This window comes from Sphaerodactylus townsendi, linkage group LG01 (assembly GCF_021028975.2).
Source record: "Sphaerodactylus townsendi isolate TG3544 linkage group LG01, MPM_Stown_v2.3, whole genome shotgun sequence".
Classification (NCBI taxonomy): Eukaryota; Metazoa; Chordata; class Lepidosauria; order Squamata; family Sphaerodactylidae; genus Sphaerodactylus; species Sphaerodactylus townsendi.
Genome location: NC_059425.1, coordinates 149970691 through 149991518, shown reverse-complemented (window position 1 = coordinate 149991518; position 20828 = coordinate 149970691). Strand labels below are relative to the sequence as shown.

The 20828-nt window shown below is 43.0% G+C and overlaps 1 protein-coding gene across 2 annotated transcripts; it reads right to left on the bottom strand.

Moving 5' to 3' along the window:
* Positions 1-1020: 1020 nt before the first annotated feature.
* Positions 1021-20553, bottom strand: LOC125433029 (glutathione S-transferase-like). 2 transcript variants are annotated; one of them, XM_048497315.1, is made up of 9 exons: positions 19339-20553; positions 16146-16343; positions 15741-15828; positions 14018-14125; positions 11653-11704; positions 9045-9177; positions 6252-6393; positions 5444-5575; positions 1021-1508 (listed from the first exon to the last, which is right to left on the bottom strand). In XM_048497315.1, the coding sequence occupies exons 4-9, from the start codon at positions 14102-14104 to the stop codon at positions 1383-1385; spliced, it is 672 nt and encodes a 223-aa protein (XP_048353272.1). In that variant the 5' UTR covers positions 14105-14125; positions 15741-15828; positions 16146-16343; positions 19339-20553; the 3' UTR covers positions 1021-1382. The 2 variants fall into 2 exon arrangements, with proteins under 2 accessions (XP_048353272.1, XP_048353281.1); XM_048497324.1 differs by lacking the exons at positions 15741-15828; positions 19339-20553 and having other exon boundaries at positions 16146-16701.
* Positions 20554-20828: the final 275 nt, after the last annotated feature.

Here is a 20828-nt window from a genome sequence, read left to right as displayed (position 1 = left end):
CTGTGGTCTGCCTCCCCCCCTGCCTAGCCGGACCCGGGAGACCCCCCTGCCTGGCCAGCACACACACACACACACTGCCCTTCTCCCCATTCTTCCCGTCTGGACGCCCCCTCACCGTGTGCTGCGCTCCTCTTAGCCCTTGGTGGGGGCGGCAGCAGCAGGGCTGGCAAACAAGTCGTTGCTGTGGCTGCTAGAGGGTCTGAGCCATTAAAGGTGCTGGGAGGCGGCGGCGGCCACAGGTGGAGAAGGGAGGCGGTGGGCGCAGAGGGGGAGCGGCAGAGAAGGGTCGCCATGGCTAGGGCGAGCTTGCTAGCTCCCATAGGGAAAGCGGAGCCCAGGCGAGAAATGCAGGGTGGGGAAGACGAGGAGCTCGCTGGTGAGAGAAGCAGGAAGTGGTCACTGCTGCTGCTCGTTGGCTGTCTCCCTCCTCCGCCCACCCCCAGCCGGCTGCCTAAAGGGGAGGCGGGGGAGCACTCCCTCGGCTGAAAGCCAAGAGGCGCAAGCCTCCTCTCGGGTATGGTGTGCTGAGGCCGAGCCACGCCCCTCCTCCTTCCCGGTAGTGTGGAGGGGATTTTTCCGCCCCCCATGTGACCTTGCAAGCCTGCACCCGGGACAAGCCGCCCCGGATGTCCCCGTTGGCGCTTCGCCACTGACTTGGTCTGCTCCCAATTGGTGTATTTGTGTATGTGCTGTGGGAATAGAATAAATTTATCTGTGTTTTTAATGGTTCAAAATAAGATTTTGCTGTCAGAGGGAGAAAACTAGTGAATAGGTCTGATAATTGATTTAAAATAAAGCTTGTACTGAGGAAAATAGACCAAGTGACTGTTCTGATTGGCTGTTGCTTTTGAGTGGCAACTTAAGCACCTGTGAGCTTGCCTGTGTCCTGTATTCTGATTGGCTGAGTGCACCCAGTGCAACCTAATTTATTTTAATGGACTAAGACTAGAGTAATTTTGCATAGGATTGCACTGAAAATTATTAAACTATATTTTGAACAGCATATTGAGGAAAACAAAATTTCCTGTTATACTTTATTTCTTATGTTCATTTATAATCTACCTCTCCCACTGGGACCCAAGACAGATTACAAGTATGACAAAATCTAATAAAATCAGATTACAAGTATGACAAAATCTAATAAAATCAAGGAGTCATAAGATATGAAATATTTGAATCAAGGTTTGAATGTCCATTTTTCCCAACGTTGTAAATGTTTTTGAATTCACCTCAGAATGTTATTTGCTACATCATTTCCAGTGTAACTAATAATCCAGTGGAGTCCATAAATGTTCAGGAGCCTTATTACAAGCACAAATACAAACAGCTCCTCACAAGAAGTGATTTAAGCAAGCCCAAAACATTTTTCCAGTTCTTTAAATTTATTTCCGGTTGAAGACTCTTTTTGCGGTTGCTAGAAGTTTTTCACCAGAAGGAGGCTTCCTCTGGCTGCCAGGCTGCAGGAACTTCTTAATTGTGGGAACTTCACTCATTCTTACTTTAAAGGCCTAAAATGTAAAACAGAGTTCCCACCCTGAACATTAATTCTACAATATAAACACGATACTAAGAATTACAAAACTAAACTGGCCCTTTGGTTGAGGCAGCTGCGGTTCCTTTCCAACTGGCTTGCATTCCAATCTGGCTCTCCTCCACCTCCCCAATGGTTAAACATTACATTATAATCAGGTGGGGGATAGAAAAACTTTCAGGTTTTGTTGGGGCCCTTTTATGGGTGCCCTATTAATGATTTAAACTGTTAGCCACCATCATTAGTAATAACTGTTATTTAGTATTTTAATGTTTATTTTTATCTTTGATTGTTAGATTTTATATTGAATGGTTTTGTATGTTGTTAAATTGTGTAAGTTAGCTGCACTGAGCCCAGCCTTGGCCAGGAAAGGGCAGGATACCAAGTTTAATAAATTAAAACAAGCTCCAGTTAAGCTATGGTAGATTCCCCACTTCAAAAATGAAAGTCGATTCAAACCGGTTTGGTTAGATTCGGGACCTTTTGAGCACAGTTTCATGGTCCCCACTTCAGCTTCTGCCCCCTTGTTCCCAGAAACGCCTCAGCTACGCAGGAGTGCCCACTGTCAGCGGATCAAATGTGCAACCCACTCAGGGACTATCCTGATTGGCTGCTGCGTTGTGCTGGGGTGAGAATTTTTTTAAATTTTCAAACTGACAGATCCACATCTGCGCAAGCATGCACAGAACGACTCTACGTGGAAACGAAGAAATAGGCGATTAAAGCGAAGTCCTGTTTCTGCGCACCTCCATGTACTCGGATCCACGTGGATACAACATGTAGCACAGTTTTGTATTGCCTTTCATTCAGTCAATCAGTCAAAAACGGCCCTATGTAGCTTCATATCCACGTGGATCTCTGGTCCGCAAAATACATTTTTTAAAAGGCTGTGCGCGCATCGCGCACAGCCCACTGCGTCCTGATTGGATGGAAGGCTCCACATCACTCGCAAGGGCGGGTAGTTTGAATGTGGATTCACACACACACACACACACACACACACACACACACACACACACACACACACACACCATTTTCCCTAGATTTTGCCTCAGGATCCATTTTTCTTAGGCCGTTTCCGCACGGCCTATTTATGGCGCCCTGGGAACGGTAAAAACGCCGTTCCCAGGGAGCCATTCGCACAGGCGTCGCTCCCCCTCCCCCAGGGCAGCGTCAGGCCGCCCTGAAAAACAACCCTTTAAAGGGTTGTTTTTCCCCCGACAGCGTGTTCCCGGCGGCGCGGTGCGAACAGCACCGCCGGGAACACGCTGTTTCCCTTCCCCGCTCCACTCACCGTGTCCCCGTCGTCGGCCTGCTGGCCGTCGCAACCCCGCCCACGCTGTCCTCCGACCGCTGGGGTGGGGGGGCTGGAAATATCCCAGAATTACAACTGATCTTCAGACCACAGAGATCAGTTCCCTGAAGAAAATGGCTGCTTTGGAGGGTGGACTCTACAGCATTGTAGCCTGCTGAGATCCCGCCCTGCCCCCACCCTCTCCATGCTCCACCCCAATCGCCAGGAAATCTTCAACTCCTACTCAGGAGGCCCACCACAGTGCCTTGCTGGTGCTCATCAGGTCAGTTTATAGGCTGGGTGGGATCCCTTGTTGGAACCCTGAGTATCTTTGCCATGCTGTCCTTGATGGAAAGTGAAATACAAATGGAATAATAAATGCATTAGGAACATGTCATGTGTACGTCTATCCTATGTATTATAAATGCATTATGAATGGGGGCTGAATAATTCAGCCATAAAGGGGTACACAATTAAGGAATTTTGAGGGGGGAGCATGATTTTAGAGCAGAGCTGTGCTGTAATACCCTGGCACCCCTGCCAAGAGGCCTTTTGCGTCCATTTCTCAGCTGGGGTAAATTTAGCTAGAGAGCCAGCGTGCAGCCCCGCTCTCCCAGAGGCAGCCTCTTTCATTATTTACTTCTGTGTTTGCAATTTAGAACATTCCTGCTCAGCTTCTTCTGCCTGTAATGCCACTCAAGGCTTCTTACAGTAATAAGAATAAATAGACTCAATTAGAATCCTTAAATATATATAATATATGCATAGAGACAATCATCACCATTACTCAGTTCAAAAACCCAGTTCAGGTCAACAACAACAGAAGTGGCAAGCAGTTGAAATGCTAAATCTTTCACTGCCAGGGATAAAACCAGTGTGCAAATGGGGAAGGAGGAGTGGGGGCAATTTTCTGGGGGGGGACACATGACTGAGTGGCCTGAGCCTGAGCCCAGGGACATGTCACCCCACATGTTCCCATGGGCAATACGCCACTGCCAGTGCCTGGATAATCAAAGTTTGTCTATTTTCCCACAGATCAGGATTATATAGTGTGATTTAATCCAGGTTGAGAATTCCAGGCCCTTTCCCCACTCACCTTTGCCCGAGGGTTGCTGTGGGCAATTCATGGCGCGCGCAATTCTCTGCGCGGGGTCGTCGAAAGGCACCATTTGAAAAGGCGCCAGAAATTCCGCACGTCGAGGGGGCGCGAGAGAAGCAGCGTCGGGGCGGCTGTGTTCTCACTGCCCCTGAAGTGGGGAGGGCAGCTGAACCCCACGCTACTTTAGGAGAGTAGTGCAGGGCTTAAGGAAAGTGGGGAAAGGGCCCCAGTTACAGGGGATATTCTGATTCATCCCGGCACCTGGATTCATGCATCTTGGGGACTGGAGACTGTTTCTAACTAGAAATGGTACTCCATGTGAGAAAAGAGGGGAAGGGGCATGCAAGCATGGCAATAAGCTATATTTGTATAGGTCTTGGCTTAGCTTGATGTCTGAATGCAAGATGTTTTCCACACAGGGACAGGCATGTCTAGTTTCCCATTGCAGTTGCAATACCCAACACAACTCAGCAGCAATAGGGCTCCAACATGGGAAGTTGCCTCATAGTTTCCCCGCCCTTTGACACTACCATGACTTTTTCTATGTTTTTTTTTTCAGACAATTGAAATTTGTTATATGGGTATGAATTCATAGCAATCTGTGTAAGCTTCTCTGAATTCCTAGCGTTGGTTTTATAAAATTTTAAATCTCTCCCCCTTTCACTGAGAATATACGTCTGTCTCCTTACAGCACCTCAAGTTAAGGTGTTGCAGACTTACTTTTCAAAGAGCCTACTGTATTATACACATATTGTTATAATGTTATATTAGTATAACAATATTCAGTAGCCAGTTTTAAAACAATTTAAAAAGCTCCACAGAGACAGGGGAGAAAATGGCTGCTGTGTGGGGAAGACTAGGAAAACCAGAATTTTCTGACACATGGCAGCCATCCTTTGCTGCAATCTTTCCCAAAACTTGGCAGCAAGGCAGGTTTGAGAAAGCCTCTCTCTCCTGCAGTGGCAGCAGCAGGAATCATGTGTGTGTGTATGTGTGTGGGGAGAGAATATCAGTTATACGACATGATCCCCTTCTTGAGCAGCAGTGGTCCAGGGAATTGCTTTGCCTCTTTCATTAAGGAAGGGGATTATTTTTGGAAAGGGACTACGATATCAATATAATTGCAGTAACATCAATATAGGTATAACAGCAATTTAAAGGACTTTAACAAAGGCAGCAATATTGCCACTTCTGGGTGTGATGAAATCTGTGCCTTTAAGAGTAAGTTCATGGGCGGAGTTAAGAGAGCCAGGAAAAGCAGAGACCCAGGGAAGTTAAGCAGGCAACCTGCCCAGCAGGCATTGGGGTGCCTCTTCACTTGTAAATGGAGAAATGCAACAAGACCCCACTACAACCCCACTTCACAGCAAAGAGTCCTAAAGTAACATTCCATGTGTAATGGGCCTCAATTGGCCGAAGGCAGTCACTGGATCCAACCTATTGCCAAGGCAATTTTTCCTCAATCATAGATTTATATTATTGACTACATCAAATACATGGTTATTTGGTCCCTGTTTACCTGCAACAAAGGAAACTGCCGAAGAAGCGTGGGCTCAATCTCTTCTACCATTAATATGGTCTCAATTAGTTGGACATCAGCCCAGGTTAGTTGATTTCCAACCAGAAAACTCTGGCCATTGTCTTTCAAAACCTACAAGAGAAAAGTTTAATGGATACAAGCAGTTCAAATTTGCTCAAAAACCCATCTCTAAAGCATTTTTATGGCGTGCAAATACTGAAACTTACCTGTATCCACCAACTACAAATTCCCCAGCCTTCTCCAAATTAATCCACCTTGTTTCTCACAAGAGGAACTCTTTTGGCCCCATGTAATGATCCATTAGATCAGGGGTAGGAAATCCCCAACACTGGTACTAACAGAAGCACACCAGACCATTCTGCATGGTGCTCAGAGGCAGATCTCTGTCCCAGCAATTGAGGCTCCGCCAGCACTGCTGAGCCAGAAGTGCTGGAAAAGGCAACAGGCATGACTTACGCCTGTCAGCACCTCCCAGGCCTACCCAGCCACCACCTAAGTCCAAGTCAAATTCCTAAGATGCAGGTAGCACCACTGGGACATGGCTTGCTCCAAGTCTATCTCAACAAATAAAACAAGGTGTACATGTCATTTTGTTTGTCACACCAACATCTTTGCAGGTAGATTTTACATTTTTATCAATACAGGGACCAAATCAGATTTCCTACCACTGCATTAGATGATTGTTTGTAAGTCAAAATACTACCACCCAATGCCAGATGTGCCATTATTTGTGATATTTTTACTGAAATACACTATGAAACACACTTTTTGTCTATTTGTTACATACTTTTTCGTATACTGGGAAGTATCTTTTTGGGACTTGTTCACTGATCAAACGAAGATTCTTCTCCTTTTCTTCAGGGTCTAATCTGAAGAGAGGTCTCATAAGTCCCATAAGATCAGTTGTTCCTTCCACATACATATCAATTCTAGAGGAAAACAATCAGCCACAGTGAGTTATATTTCACAGAGCCAACCTTATTCGCCCACATTTTATGGCTTTGGTCCTGTGGGGTCATAACCTTTCAAAAGTGGCTCATACGGCTTAAACTCCTGAGCCAAAGAGACAACTGTGCCCCTTAGTGGCAGGAAGAGAAGAGGGGGCTAAGTTGCTTTATTCCCGCCTCCTCTCTTTGGTCTCATTCATTCTCAAGAAGACAACTTCCTCCAAACCGTCAGTAGTGTGAGAGGCAACAGGCACAGTTCCCAGACCTCTATCACTAAAGTTTGGACCAAATTTGGCATTCCGAAATTACAGTCCATTTAGAAATAGGTTCCGCTCCAAATGTTTGATTACCACTACCTGACAGATTTTTTTCATATATACAACAGTGATTTTTCTTTCTCTGTACAGCAGCTTTATGGATCCAGCAGACATGTGAGATTCCCCATGACTCTGGTGGATTTCGTATCAGGCAAATATAATAGGGGTAGGGTACAATACAAACCATTTTGAGGGCGAGGAACTTCACATAAGTCCTGACCCCAAAATGAGTTTGCCCCATTTTATTTCCCTCAATCCAGGGTTTTTGAAAATTACTGAACCAGCGATTCTTTTGCAAAATCTCAGGTTGGAGATTTTGTGTGAACAGCCAGGCAGGAGGCGCTGTATTTTCTTCCCTTCCACCTGTTCACTGTAAGTTCCGCACCATCCACCATCAGGGAGAATCCACCTGCCTGCCAGTCTGTGCAGGCCTCCCAGCAGGTTGTGGGCAGATTCTCTGAGGGTACAAACTCTCCCAAGCACATTTTATCCCTGTGGCAGCAAGAGTATGACTGATCTACAGCAACATGTTCATTATTCCAGGGATATAGGTAAGGGGGGGGGGGTTCTCGGGTTCAAACCCCTCCCATTACATGTCTGGCTTATATTTCGCCTCTACTAATCTTTACGGCAAACCTATAAGAACATAAGAACAAGCCAGCTGGATCAGACCAAAGTCCATCTAGTCCAGCTCTCTGCTACTCGCAGTGGCCTACCAGGTGCCTTTGGGAGCTCACATGTAGGATGTGAACGCAATGGCCTTCTGCGGCTGTTGCTCCCGATCACCTGGTCTGTTGAGGCATTTGCAATCTCAGATCAAGGAGGATCAAGATTGGTAGCCATAAATCGACTTCTCCTCCATAAATCTGTCCAAGCCCCTTTTAAAGCTATCCAGATTAGTGGCCATCACCACCTCCTATAAGGTAGGCCAGTTTGTCGTTCCTTCTATTTCAGATGGAAAGCTGAAAAATGGTAACCATTAAGACTACAGGAGGATTTCATAGGAGAAAAGAGATCTGAACCTGCTCAACTTCCTCTCATACTGAATTCACATGGATTTTCAGTCTGTCTTTTGGAGAATTGCTAACACTGTCACCACCCAGGTGAATCACTTCGGATCTTTTCTTCTTAGAAATTGAAAAAAGTTGGGAGGCGATCAAAGCAGTGTGATGAGAGATAACCGTCTCAACATGTCAATTCATCCAGCCATTTCTTTTCAATTAGAAAAAAAGGGTGTGCACACTACAAGCACATACATACATGTGGGGAATGGACATGTTGATCCATTTGGCCATATTACAGAAAGTTGAAAACACCTCCACCCTGTGAATTCTTTAAGAATCCTTGACTATATCGTTTCTCCAGTTTCATGTCCGTGCTGATTAACAGGGCACTTCTTAGCTAAAGGCCAAGTCACTTCTGCATTTTGCTTCAAAGCAGCCATCTTAGGGCCTACCCTGAATTCTGTCAGCTATTGCACACCAACAAGTGTCTCTGGACAGAGTCATTCTGCATCTACATCATGTAGCAGTGGTGGCAAACCTATGGCACGGGTTCCAGAGGTGGCACTCAGAGCCCTCTCTGTGGGCACGCCCCCCCCCCCCATCTAGGCAGGCCTGGGCATCTGGGCTCAATTAGTAGCATTAAACCTAAGACCTAGTTTTGGGGGAGCAGTGTAGGTAACCCTGTTAAGCACTGTTAAACCCCACTGATTTTCATGCAAAGAACTAAAGTGCGATCCTTTATCTGGGAGTATGCTCGGTTGCTGGCAATGGGGCTTGCTTCTGAGTAAACCCTGCTAGGGTCGTGATTCACCTGTTCAAAGAATTGCACGGTTGCTTCAAAGCAAAGCCACTGACTACCACCAAGCTTACTCCTGAGTAACGCACGCCTCGAAGACAACCGTTTTTTCTAAACTAAAACCTCAGTGGGGTGCTGTGTGGTTTCCGGGCTGTATGGCCGTGTTGTAGCAGCATTCTCTCCTGACGTTTCGCCTGCATCTGTGGCTGGCATCTTCAGAGGATCTGATAGTAGGAATGGAAAGCTTTGGAAAGATGCCAGCCACAGATGCAGGCGAAACGTCAGGAGAGAATGCTGCTAGAACACAGCCATACAGCCCGGAAATCACACAGCACCCCAGGTATTCCGGCCGTGAAAGCCTTCGACAATACATAAAACCTCATTATTCAGGTTAAATTGCCATGTTGGCGCTTTGCGATAAATAAGTGGGTTTTGGGTTGCAATTTGGGCATTCGGTCTTGAAAAGGTTCACCATTGCAGTCATATAGTAATGCAATATAGCTGCTAATACTGTACAGAGCTCTCTCTTTTAAGGTCTTCCCGTAGAGGTTGTGTTTTGCGGCTATGTAGTTGAGAATCGCTCGTGTTTGCACCAGCCTCAGTCCATCAATTTCCACCATTGGGACTTGCTGAAAGAGCAGATATCCATCTGTTGAAAGAGAATCACATTACACATTACACCATTACACCACAGTTTCTGACTCATCGGTCATCTCCCTAGACCAGTGGTTCTCAACCTTCCTAATGCCGCAACCCTTTAATACAGTTCCTCATGTTGTGGTGACCCCCAACCATAACATTGGTATATATAAAATATTTCAAAGACCATTTTCCGATGGTCTTAGGCGGCCACTGTGAAAGGGTCGTTCAACCCCCAAGGGGGTCGTGACCCACAGGTTGAGAACTGCTGCCCTAGACCTAGACAGTGTTAAGAGTTCCATGCGCCAGTTCCTCCTTCAACCCCAAATTAACAATACCTCCTATGCAAGACTCAGATCAATATATTCCACCACTCATTCAGATATTCCCCTCCCAAGATACTTGGGGATGGATCCCACAGAAGATTTCTATCTGTGCATGTGTCTTTTGTACAAGCAGAAGTGCTACAATGATTCCCTGGTCTCTTCTTGCACTAAGTGAAAGCGACCGTTTCCCTACTATCCTTTCCATGTGTGCATAACAAAGCATAACAAAGTATTTCTCCTGATACCATTTCAAGAGTAAATTAAATGAAATCATACAAACTGTTGGACATTCCCTTGCTCCATACACACATTATTATTTCACTAAAAAGTATTTTGAAGCATTATGTTGTAGCCCCTGTGCAAGGGGAACTGTGCTATTTTACTGCCTGCTCATGCATCACTGAATCCATCCCATAGACTCTACAAGCACCAATATTTATGGACCTTAAGCTAATTTGCCCATATGCATTTTTTTGTAATGGGTCATGGGTGTGTACATAGATCCAGGTTACACAATGTGTATGCTCTCAGCCTGGGTTGCATATTATGTTCTGGATATTTTGAAGGCTGCATGCGAGCCTCAGCTTGCACACCAGGTCAGAAGGGCCCCAAGCTGAGCATCAAGTTGTTTTAAGTAATCCTTACTATGGTAAAGAAGGGTTTTTAAGCACAGTCTATGCAGTGCCAAGTTATCCAAGTCTTAAGCTTTGTCTCTACAGCAGGCTTGGTTCACTTATATCTCAGTGTTTGACTTTACTTAGAGTTCATCACCTGCATGCTAAATCAAGCATGTTTGTTGATTGTTCTGAGGTACGCCTAAAACTATGCCTTATTCAGGATAAAGTTGACAGGTGATTTGTGAATTCGTCCGTCATTGCCTGGACCATCTTTGTTCTAAAATGCTCCACTTGTGTCCTAGTGCCTTGGGGACAGAACTAGGTATGCACCAGGACCCAAACGGAGCATTTTAGAACAAAGACGGTTCAGGAAATGGTGGATGAATTCACAAATCTCCTGTCATCTTTATCCTGAAAAGGGTATAGTATGTGTGGCTTAATCCACTTCTGCATCCACCTTCTTTTTCCTTTTATTCACTCAGAAGAACTGCAACATCTTTCTGGGTGGCAGGTTACACCCACCATTGAACAAGTCACTATTGTAATGCTTCACTTGTTGGATTTTCCAAGATATGAATGAATTGTGCAATACAGAATAGCAGCAAGTCTGGTGTTATTTTGTGCCAGAGAGGTACATACTGATGAGGTTTTTTCTGATACTGGTGGTCTTGCTGCCTAAAACAGATCTGCTTGTTTGTTCCGTTCTTTTCCCCTCTGTTCAACAGTCCTAGCAAGATCACACCTAGTCATGTACTAGTACGCTATATTATCCTGGCCGAGAGAACAGTGATACTGTCTCCTCACACCTGAAAACACTGCACTGCATTTGCTATGGAAAATTTCAGAATGCCCCCCTGATAAATCAGCACAGGGAAGGGGAAATGGCGCAACAGGAAACATGGACATAGAACAGAATGGAGTGAAAATTCCTGGGATTCTTATGGATAAGAGAGAAAGCAAATGATGCCAAAACTACAGAAATGGTGAGGTTAGTATTGGCACAATTAAAGGATGGTACTTGGATTTAGGTTGTAACACTTTACTGCGAGTAGGCTCTCCTGAATGTGACTTACTTCTAAGTAGGTCTGTTAAGGATTTCCCCTTTAGTGAACCACTGTAGCTAAAACTAATGTCCTCTTTGTTTTGTTTTTCTTGTTACCCTATTCTTACAAAATTTAGTGCTAAAGCAGATTCAACACGGAAGATCCATGATCAGAAACTCCCACTTTTTAAAAGCACTTTTTAAAAGAATTGGATTGCTGCTTTCTCAATTTTTTTATGGTTTATTTTGATGAATTTTTATTGGAGTGACTCTGCATATTGGATTGTACTATAAATTATCCTTCCACCAAATCTTACATACATATATGTTTTTTCTTGCACCTTCGTGTGTGTGTGAAACAGCACAGAGGAAAAAGATGATGCCAGCCCAGAACTTTGGCTGTTATTCAGGTCACACCTGCACACAGTGAGGGCTTTTTAATCGCTGGAGAGCATGATTCTGCCCTATCCTGTATATCCCATCTGGGTCTGAATTCTTACCTTTTAACAAGTTTTCAAACTGCTCTCTAGTTTCCAAAAACTCTTCTTCAAACTGAATAGGGAGAGAAATTATGTAGATATGTTACATACAAGCAAAAGCTTTTGTGACTGATTTATTAAAAAAACAAAACCTTACACAGTGAAACCACAGAATAGAAGGCGTGCCTCTGCACTAGGTGGAGCACAAACGCATTGTTCTGTATCAGGAATGTTGACTGAGTAAATATAGCCAGTTGCTGTAGAGCTTTACAAAGAGCAGCACCTGCTGGAGGAACTCTCTGTTTCCTAAGCACTAAGCACCCCCCAAATGTATTCTGTTCTTATTTTAAGAAAATAAGAAAGATGTAAATGTGTTTTTCCTGATAAATATCGACAGATTGCATAACAGATTGATAGACTCCTGGAATGGGGGCCTAGAAATGCACTGAATAAATAAATAGATTTCTGTTGTAGTTGCTGTGTGGATTGCCTCAAGGGGCACCCAGTTTCACACCATGCCACCAAAATTCAGTTCGACGTAGTTGTATGTCAATGTGGTGTGAGCAGCACGATAGGTTAATGCAGAGGTGGGATCCAGCAGGTTCTCACAGGTTCCCGAGAGTAGATTACTAATTATTTGTGTGTGCCGAGAGGGGGTTAGTAATTGGTGATTTTGCCACGTGATTTTTGCCTTAGTTACGCCCCTCCTCTCAGCAGTAGCGCGCAGAACTTGAAGCAGTCTAGCAGGAGGTGCACCGGCGTGCGTGGCAGCCTACGCCTGCGTACATTTGTTTCCCACCCAAGGACCAGCACAGCGGCTGTGTTCTTGCGACAGCCCGCCCAGGAATTCCCCTTCCCCGGAATGCCCTGCCACGCCCCCGCCGTGCCACGCCCAGCACCATTGGTGCTACGCCACAGTTTGAATCCCACCACCATGGGAACCTGTTACTAAAATTTTTGGATCCCACCACTGGGTTAATGCAACCCACCTAATAATATAGCAGGTGATTTACCTGTTACTACAGCAACATTATCTGACCCAAGTAGGTATAACCAGGCTTTAATTATATCTATTTGTTGTTTTTAGGGTATATGTGAGTGTGTGTCTGCAGCACATTACTTGTTTAAAATAAAAAAGAGATTCCAAATACATATATGCATATGTATGACAAAGAGAGAGGAAAAGATTTTCTGCTTTAGCATAAAATTAGTATTTCTGTTCACATGTAGAAGCTTCACTTGCAGCTTTCAGAATCTATTTCTTTCATAAAAGTGATACTTAAAGGAGGACTACAGAAGGAGGTAGCCGAAATGACTGTGCACTTGTAGCCTTTTGGCTAAAAACTACAGCTGGTTCTGGAATGCAGAATATTTCCTCCTCAACAATGAATCATCATTTTCTCTGTGCCACATCTTTGGCGTTAGATAGAAATGTTCTAATTCAGACAATATGATTTCCAGATGGGCTCAACTTCTCTTTTTTAGAAGTTAAATAATTAAATAGTAAAAGTTAAATAGTGAAAGTTAAATAGTGAAAGATTGTAGCACATCAGTCAGAATGTGACATTCTCTTGAACCCTGTTCTTGACTTTGTTGTCATCCTCTGAACATTTTAAACTAGGGGTTTAAACCAATTGGCCATGGTGGCAGGAGCTGATGGGAATTGTAGTCCATGAACATCTGGAGAGCCGCAAGTTGCAGACCCTTGTTTTAAACAGTTAAGGAGTTTACACTAGAGGAGGAGAAGGAATTGGTTTTTATACCCTGCTTTTCTCTACCTTTACGGAATCTCAAACCAGTTTACAATCACAATCCCTTCCCCTCCCCACAAAAAGCACTTTGTGAGCTAGATGGAGCTGTGACTGGCCTAAACGTCACTCAGCAGGCTTCATGTGGAAGAACAGGGAAAACAGAACCAGTTTTCCAGATTAGAATCCACCATGCTTAACTGCTGCACCATGCTGACTCTCTCCATGTATGAGATTTATAGGTCTCACAGATATTCTGGTGAAGTTAAAAACAAACCACTGAGTCATGTCAAATGTGATAGGGGAGAATATGTACCTCTAAATTGAGAAAGGGGTGGCTTGCAGGTCCCCCCCCCTTTTGAAGCCAAAAGGGAACATAGCTAAGTTCTGCTTCCTCCCCTACCTAATTTTACTACCTTTGCTGCTGTTTGCACTTTTCTCCCAATGAAGGTCACTTCAGATATTGAAACCAGGAAGAGCACCAGCCCACATGCGTTCACCTACATAAATACACCTGGTCCTCCTGCCCATAGTCATATCCAGTTTTCCCCCACCTAGAAATAAAAACGACATTATAATGTAGGCATTTATTCTACCAAACCATCTATATGAATTTCCCTATTAAAAAAGTTGCAAACCTCAACACCAGCTGCTGCCAAGAGCCAGCGAATGGATTCCATTCTTCCCCTTCCATTAAAATAGTAAAGTTTAGGTTTCTCAGCCATGGTTTTAAAGCAACAGAAATTCTGCAATATAAGGCAAAAATTGTGCAGGTCACCAAGGCAATGCAAACAAATATTCCACAAGTTCAGCAGTTCACAAATGGCATTTCAAAATCTGAGAATTAAACACTAATCTTTGATAGCGATTATCTTTTGTTTCAACAGTTACATATGGCTTACGCGGGTGCCCAGGATGACTTGAAATAGCTGTTACCTAGCTTAACAGGGGTTGTGAACTTATTACTAAGGAATCTCCACCAGCTGCTAAGAGTGTAACAGCACACATATGTTTTAAAGTAGCAATGGGGAAATAACTCGACTTGGCAATGAGAGATTGCTAGGAGGGGATATTTTAGACTATGTATACAGGGAATGGATGGCAAGGAGCGTTCCGCAGAGTAATACAAGAGTCCAAATTAAGTTTTAAAATATTTATATAAATTTGGTTTCAAAAGCATACATACAGCAAGGCATAAGAGCACATACATACAAGTTCCTAATATATAGAAAGGTTGGAAAAGTAGGTGGGAGGATAGAGAGGAAGTTGGGAAGCAGCAGGGTGATACGTTACCTAACGATCTTAAGGAGCACACGAAGTAGTAGAAGGCAGGGATTCCACGCCAGCACAGAAACCCAGTAGGAGACGATATATCGTGTCTCACACCAACAGGACCAAGGGACGTTCAAGTTAGCAATGAGCAAGGTGTTGCAGGTGAACCAGGCTTTTATAAGGTAGATCGTTCTCTTGGCGGGAAAAAGGGACCAATTGCTCTAAGTTTCGTTTCTCCACATCTGTGCTGGGTTTGGGGTGCTGATCTAATTAATCAGCTCACCTATTACTAAGTCTGGGACAATACGGCCAATTGCTTTGTTAGTCTAAATGGGAAAATGCTGTAAGGCTTCATGCAGATTAACTCTGTAGAGACACTGCCCAGGTTATTCAAATTTGGCTGAGACATTTGATTAGGACAGGGTGAGTGGTTTAGGAGAGTCATAACAATAGGTGGAGGAAATGCAGAGGAGCAACCATCTTTTGCTGACATGTTTTCTAGAAGAGATAGTGAAATGCAGCATCTGATACCAAGGCATCTTTCCATATTCTTTTGTCTTACAGTATCTTAGCAAGGTGTAGTAATCAAGATCATGCCCACAAACAAAATGAGACCTCCAGGTTATGCTGGAGTAACTCATCCTCTTGATTAGATTTTGTAAAGTAAGCTGTTTGCCTTTGGCTTGCTGCCAAGTGGACATTCTGCTACCTATACAGAGAGGTGTGTGACAACTGGCTTTTGCCAATATGATTTTTGAAGAAAATATTGTTGCAATAATATGCGGGGGTTGATCAGGGCCATATAACATAGCTTTATACTAATGGAATAAGCAATAATACCAGAAAAGAAAAACCATAACAAAACCTTCCCAAAATTTTTAGCTACTCAAAAAGCTCTCCTCATCCAGCTGCCAGCTCTTTGTTCCTATGAAACAAAGCATCAACCAGTATCAAGCTAAGCAAATAGGTGTTGTGTTGTTCTAACAATCAGAAAAGACCAACAAGTGGGGCTTTCCACATGCATGGGTGTGTGTGTGCCCGAGGGTCAGTGAATCTGTTTTTCACCCAAAATAGCAGTTTAATACATACCAAAAATTATAATTCTTTTGTTCCAAAAAAGGCATTTTTTGAAATCCATTCAGAAGTTTCAAACGTTTTACAAATGCACCTAGGAACACTGAATAGAGATTTAATTAACAATTAATTAACCCACTCCAGATGGTAGTTAACCATTATCCAAGCAGTCTTGCTCTTATAAAATCCAAGTATGTTTACCGAACTGCCACATTTTTGGGGTGTAGGGAGTACAGGGACACTTATGTTGCCCAATAAGCAAAATGTCAACAGATAAGGTAGATTTATTCAGGTGTGCAGAAACTGGCAATCAGCATTCTCCCAGCTGCAAAAACAGATTCCCATTTTACCTGTTAAACAGTTTGCTATTACATGTTAATGTAAGACGCTTACAGACATGTACAAGTTTCAGTAACTAACCTCTAGTGAGTCTCTGATCTGAAGTCCGAGCCACCTCCTTCCTTCTGCTCCTTAAGTAGCTTCGCCTGGCACAATTACCTTCTAGGACTCCTCCCACAAAGTGACCTTTGGAGTCTTGTGGCATACATTCAACCAGAGGCAGCCGCAAAAACAAGCATGTTTTGCAACAGACGATTTTGTGGTTCATGTATCAGTAATCTATATATATAAAAAGCAAACAGTGATTTTGTTAGTCACTCCCTAACTTAGGAAACGCCGGCGTCACACCGGTCAGGCGGTGCGAGGGGGGCGCGGCTGCGATGCAGCTGCGCCCCCTGTGCGAACGGCGCCCTGGGGACGGCGTTTTTGCCGTCCCCAGGCTGCCATATTCCGCCCGTGCGGAAGGGGCCTTTGTTGATTAGCTTTAAATTTTGTCCCATCCCAGTTTTGCTTCTTGGCCCTTAATAATAAATAAGGATCATTATTAGTCACTTGGTCAGTGCAGATAATTTACTTTTTATTACACTGAGGTGTATTTCTTCAATTATTAATCCCTGGTCATTAAGAAGCAGAAAATCCACATGCACATAATCACACAATTTTTTTTGTTGCGTGTATACACACGAGAGAGAGAGAGAGAGAGAGAGAGAGAGAGAGAGAGAAACATCACGGCAGAATAAGCAAAAGTGTAATGTATTGTCGAAGGCTTTCACAGCCGGAATCACTGGGGTGCTGTGTGGTTTCCAGGCTGTGTGGTTTCCGGGCTGCTAGAACACGGCCATACAGCCCGGAAACTACACAGCCCCCCAAAAGTGTAATGCTTTTTTCTAGGAGTTGATGTTATTTGAAAGCAAAATCTATTGGTCAAGAGATGCTAGAAAATATAACACAGCTCTATCTACTGCCCCATTTACAAACCCTGCTAACTACTAGATATTTTTTAAATCACAACTTTTTCATTTAACATTTAAAATCAGCATTTTCTTTGATTTCCTTTATAAACGCTACTCTGTAATATTTGCACAGCTATGCATAAAAATATTTTCTGTACCAGTATTTTATCACTCCCACCTTTGTGCTTAAATTAATTAAAAATAAATGTTAAAATGAAGCTGCGACAACAATCTGGAAAGCCATCCTAATACTGTCCCATCCTTTGCATCGAAGCTCTTGTTTTCTTTCCCACTAGTGTTGATAAATTCGCGATTTTCCTTGGAAAGGTAGAAAATTAATAATTAGCCACTAGATGGCAGTATCCAACTCAACTGACATTTTGATCACACCATTAGACTGTTTTCTTCTTTCCTTCCTTCAGATAGAAAACAAAGTTTACTCACTAGATGGCAGTAGTAAAATGATATTGATGAGATAGTTTCTTCTTCCTTTTGTAGATTGATAACCAAAAAGGGGAAGAAATTCTTTTAGGTAGGTTTGCCCACTGCCGGAATAAGAAAAAAAAAAAGCCCTCTCCCTTTAACAGGGGCTTAGTGAGATGTTATTTGTCCCACAGTGCTGTTTGCCTGCATTCCAAACAGCTCCTGCTGGCCATTAAGCCTCTAGTAAAAGAACAGAACATTTTTCCCAGGCCTTACTTTTTGCACTCGTTCAGCATCAGGACCAGTCCTGTGTTTTATATAGTGAAAAGGAGGATAGCTAGGGCAATTGCCTTTTCTGTTGGTTCCTGGGCCCTCACCAGGTGCGACAGGGACATGGGCAGATGCAGAAAGTATCACCTGTCCACCATGCTGTTGGTAAAGGATCCTTACAAGGAAAAAGTTGTATGGAAGTTCAGGCTTGGATCGCTACTTTTGAAAATTCATTTCAGAGCTGAATTGGAAGGGCTACTGGTATATTTAAATATTGATCCTTATTGGTCCCAATGGTTTCAGGTCATCTCCCAGAAACTTTCCCAAATTGGAACTGCCTTTGACTCATTATTCTCTGACGAAAGATCTATTTTTAGGTCTATTGAACAGAGACTTATTTGACCAGGAGCATCAGAATTTTTTTTCCATCCCAGACATTTTTATGCTCACCTGCTTTCTTTGGCATTCAAAGTCAGTTGGGATCGATGGCCCAATATTTTTTATAATTTAGATGTCCCTGTCCAAAGAGCCTTTACTTTGGCACATATGAATGCTTTCCCTCCTAATGTCCTTCTAGGAAGATTTCAGCATGTTGCCCATCTGGAGAGGTTTGGTCGCTGTGAGCTGGCTTACCAGATTCAATACCCCATATATCATCCTTGAATGTCAACTATCCGTGGATCTTTGTAGCAAATACATTTCAGCCTTGCTTTAGACTAAAAGATTTATAAATAAGGTCCAGCAAATTCAGTTTTTGTTGTCAGATTCTGGCATGGGAACTTTTGTTCTGGCATTCCGGTTTCTCGCAACAACATGAAAGCATAAAAAAAAAAGTTCTTTTGACATTACTATTTATGCTTGTTAGGATACCTATTGTTGTTTTATTTTACTTTTAACTTGTCAAACTGATCTATTTATATTGTAATTATATACTATATTGTGATTTTATACAGCTTGTGTAGAGGATTTTATTGTCTTTTTTATTTTTCTGTTAATTCCTTTAAAATCTGAAGTGATTTGGATCCCTTGAAGTCGGCCGTGGACATGTGGAATATTTTTTTGCTGTTGAACTATATTTGAGGCTGCAGGATGTGTTGGTGTAAATTATAATTTATTTAGTAAAGATTAATTAAATGAAAATAAAATTAATGAACCTCCCAAATGTCCTGTTGTTAGCAACAATGCTTAGGTCTTGCAAACTGAGGCTTGCTTTATTAAGCCAATCCATCTTATTGCGTCTTCCTCTTCTCTGGTTGCCTTCAACTTTCCCTAGCATAATTGTCTTTTCCAGTGAATCTTGCTTTCTCATAATATGACTAAAGTTACAATTGCATCAGTTTACTTGTTTTAGCTTCCTTCTAGGGACAGTTCAGGTTTGATTTGATTTAGATCCCACTTGTCTTTTTGGGGGGCTCCACCATACCTGTATCATACACATGCACAAGTTAACTCATTTTATATATGTTCTTCCATGCTACTGCTCTGTGCCATGGCTCACTGCTTCAGCTGTTAGATGCAAGACAAAACATGCTTACTTATTATTTCAGAACTACAGCATCCTGCTTTCTAAAACCATCTTGCCCACATCTACTAACAATATACATGATGCATCTTTATTAAGAACCTACCATGGAGCAGCTCTTCCCTTACCAACACCTCTACAATGTGTATCAGGCTCCTATTCAGTGTTTCCCATTCCTTAATCCTAAATGTGCAAGGGCAAACTGTGGTTGAATGGCAAGATAGAGGCATTCTGCTCACACAGAGGCTTTTCTCTGACTACCGCTTCACATTGTTGGATATGGTGCTATTTTAATGTCCACTTCTGATTTTCCTGTGGAAACAGGAAAATCAAGGTAGTCACAATCCTACACAGCTAGGAGCTTTAGAGACTACCCAATCTAACCCCATTTAATGCATGAAATAAAAATATTGAGCATTCCCAACCAATGGTTGAAGACCTCCGCCAAGAACAAATAACTGGTTCCATCATAAAGCAGTTCTTTCCTTTACAAGCTTTCTCATTTTCAAATTAAATTTAACTGAAACTATTTAGATACACTCTCTCTGGAACAGCAGAGAACAAGCCCATTGTGATTCTACATTCATGACAGTAGTAGAATCCATATTGTGTGGATCTTCAGTCTTCCCCTTTCTTGTTCCTTCAACCTTTCCTTCTATGACTTATTTTTGTCATCACAATATTACAGCAGTATATAGTAAAAGCTATTAGTGTAGTCAACCCATGGACAAGATAAGGGTTTGTTCAGAAGTTCTCAGATTTCCTAGGAAAAAATGATTTCATAACAGCCCCAGTGAGGACTGAAAATGCTCCAGAAGCAAGAATATTGAGAGTAGTTGAGCATCAAGTTTTTTAAAAATGTGAAGAGAAATTAACGTGTAATAAAGTTCTGAGAGTTAATGAAATCTGGGCCGGGGGGAGAAGACAGTTGGAACATGTGTCAACTTGTTGAAACCCAGTCTGGAATAAAATGTTGGTCCCTACTACAAAGCCTAGCCCGTGAACCCACTGATCTGTACAAAACTCTTGACAAAAAGCTAAACTCCAAGAAACAATTTGCCCCCTCACTGTATAAAGAACAGAATCTTAACTTCAAAATGTGCTCGCTGGTCTAGTGAACAGGAAAACATACATCAAAATTTAAATATTCGTATATTTAAGAGTTGTATTCTAGGAACTATTACCTTTCACAATTGTGCCGTGTGTGAGAACTTAAGTTGTGTAGCATTGCTCAGAACATTGTCTTCCATGTTTAGGCAACTAAAAGCACTTGAACCAGACCAATCTTGCATTTTATTTACAAAAACATGGTCACGCTCTGTACCAGATAGGGCAGGGGTAGGGAACCTGCGGCTCTCCAGATGTTCAGGAACTACAATTCCCATCAGCCTCTGTCAGCATGGCCAATTGGCCATGCTGGTAGGGGCTGATGGGAATTGTAGTTCCTGAACATCTGGAGAGCCGCAGGTTCTCTACCCCTGAGATAGGGTTTTTTTTCTCAGTTGCAGATTCATTTTTATGCCTAATGTTGTTCTTCACAAAGAGGTACATTTCGCAGTGCTATAATGTGCTGTTACAAAGTCAGGCTGTGGTAAC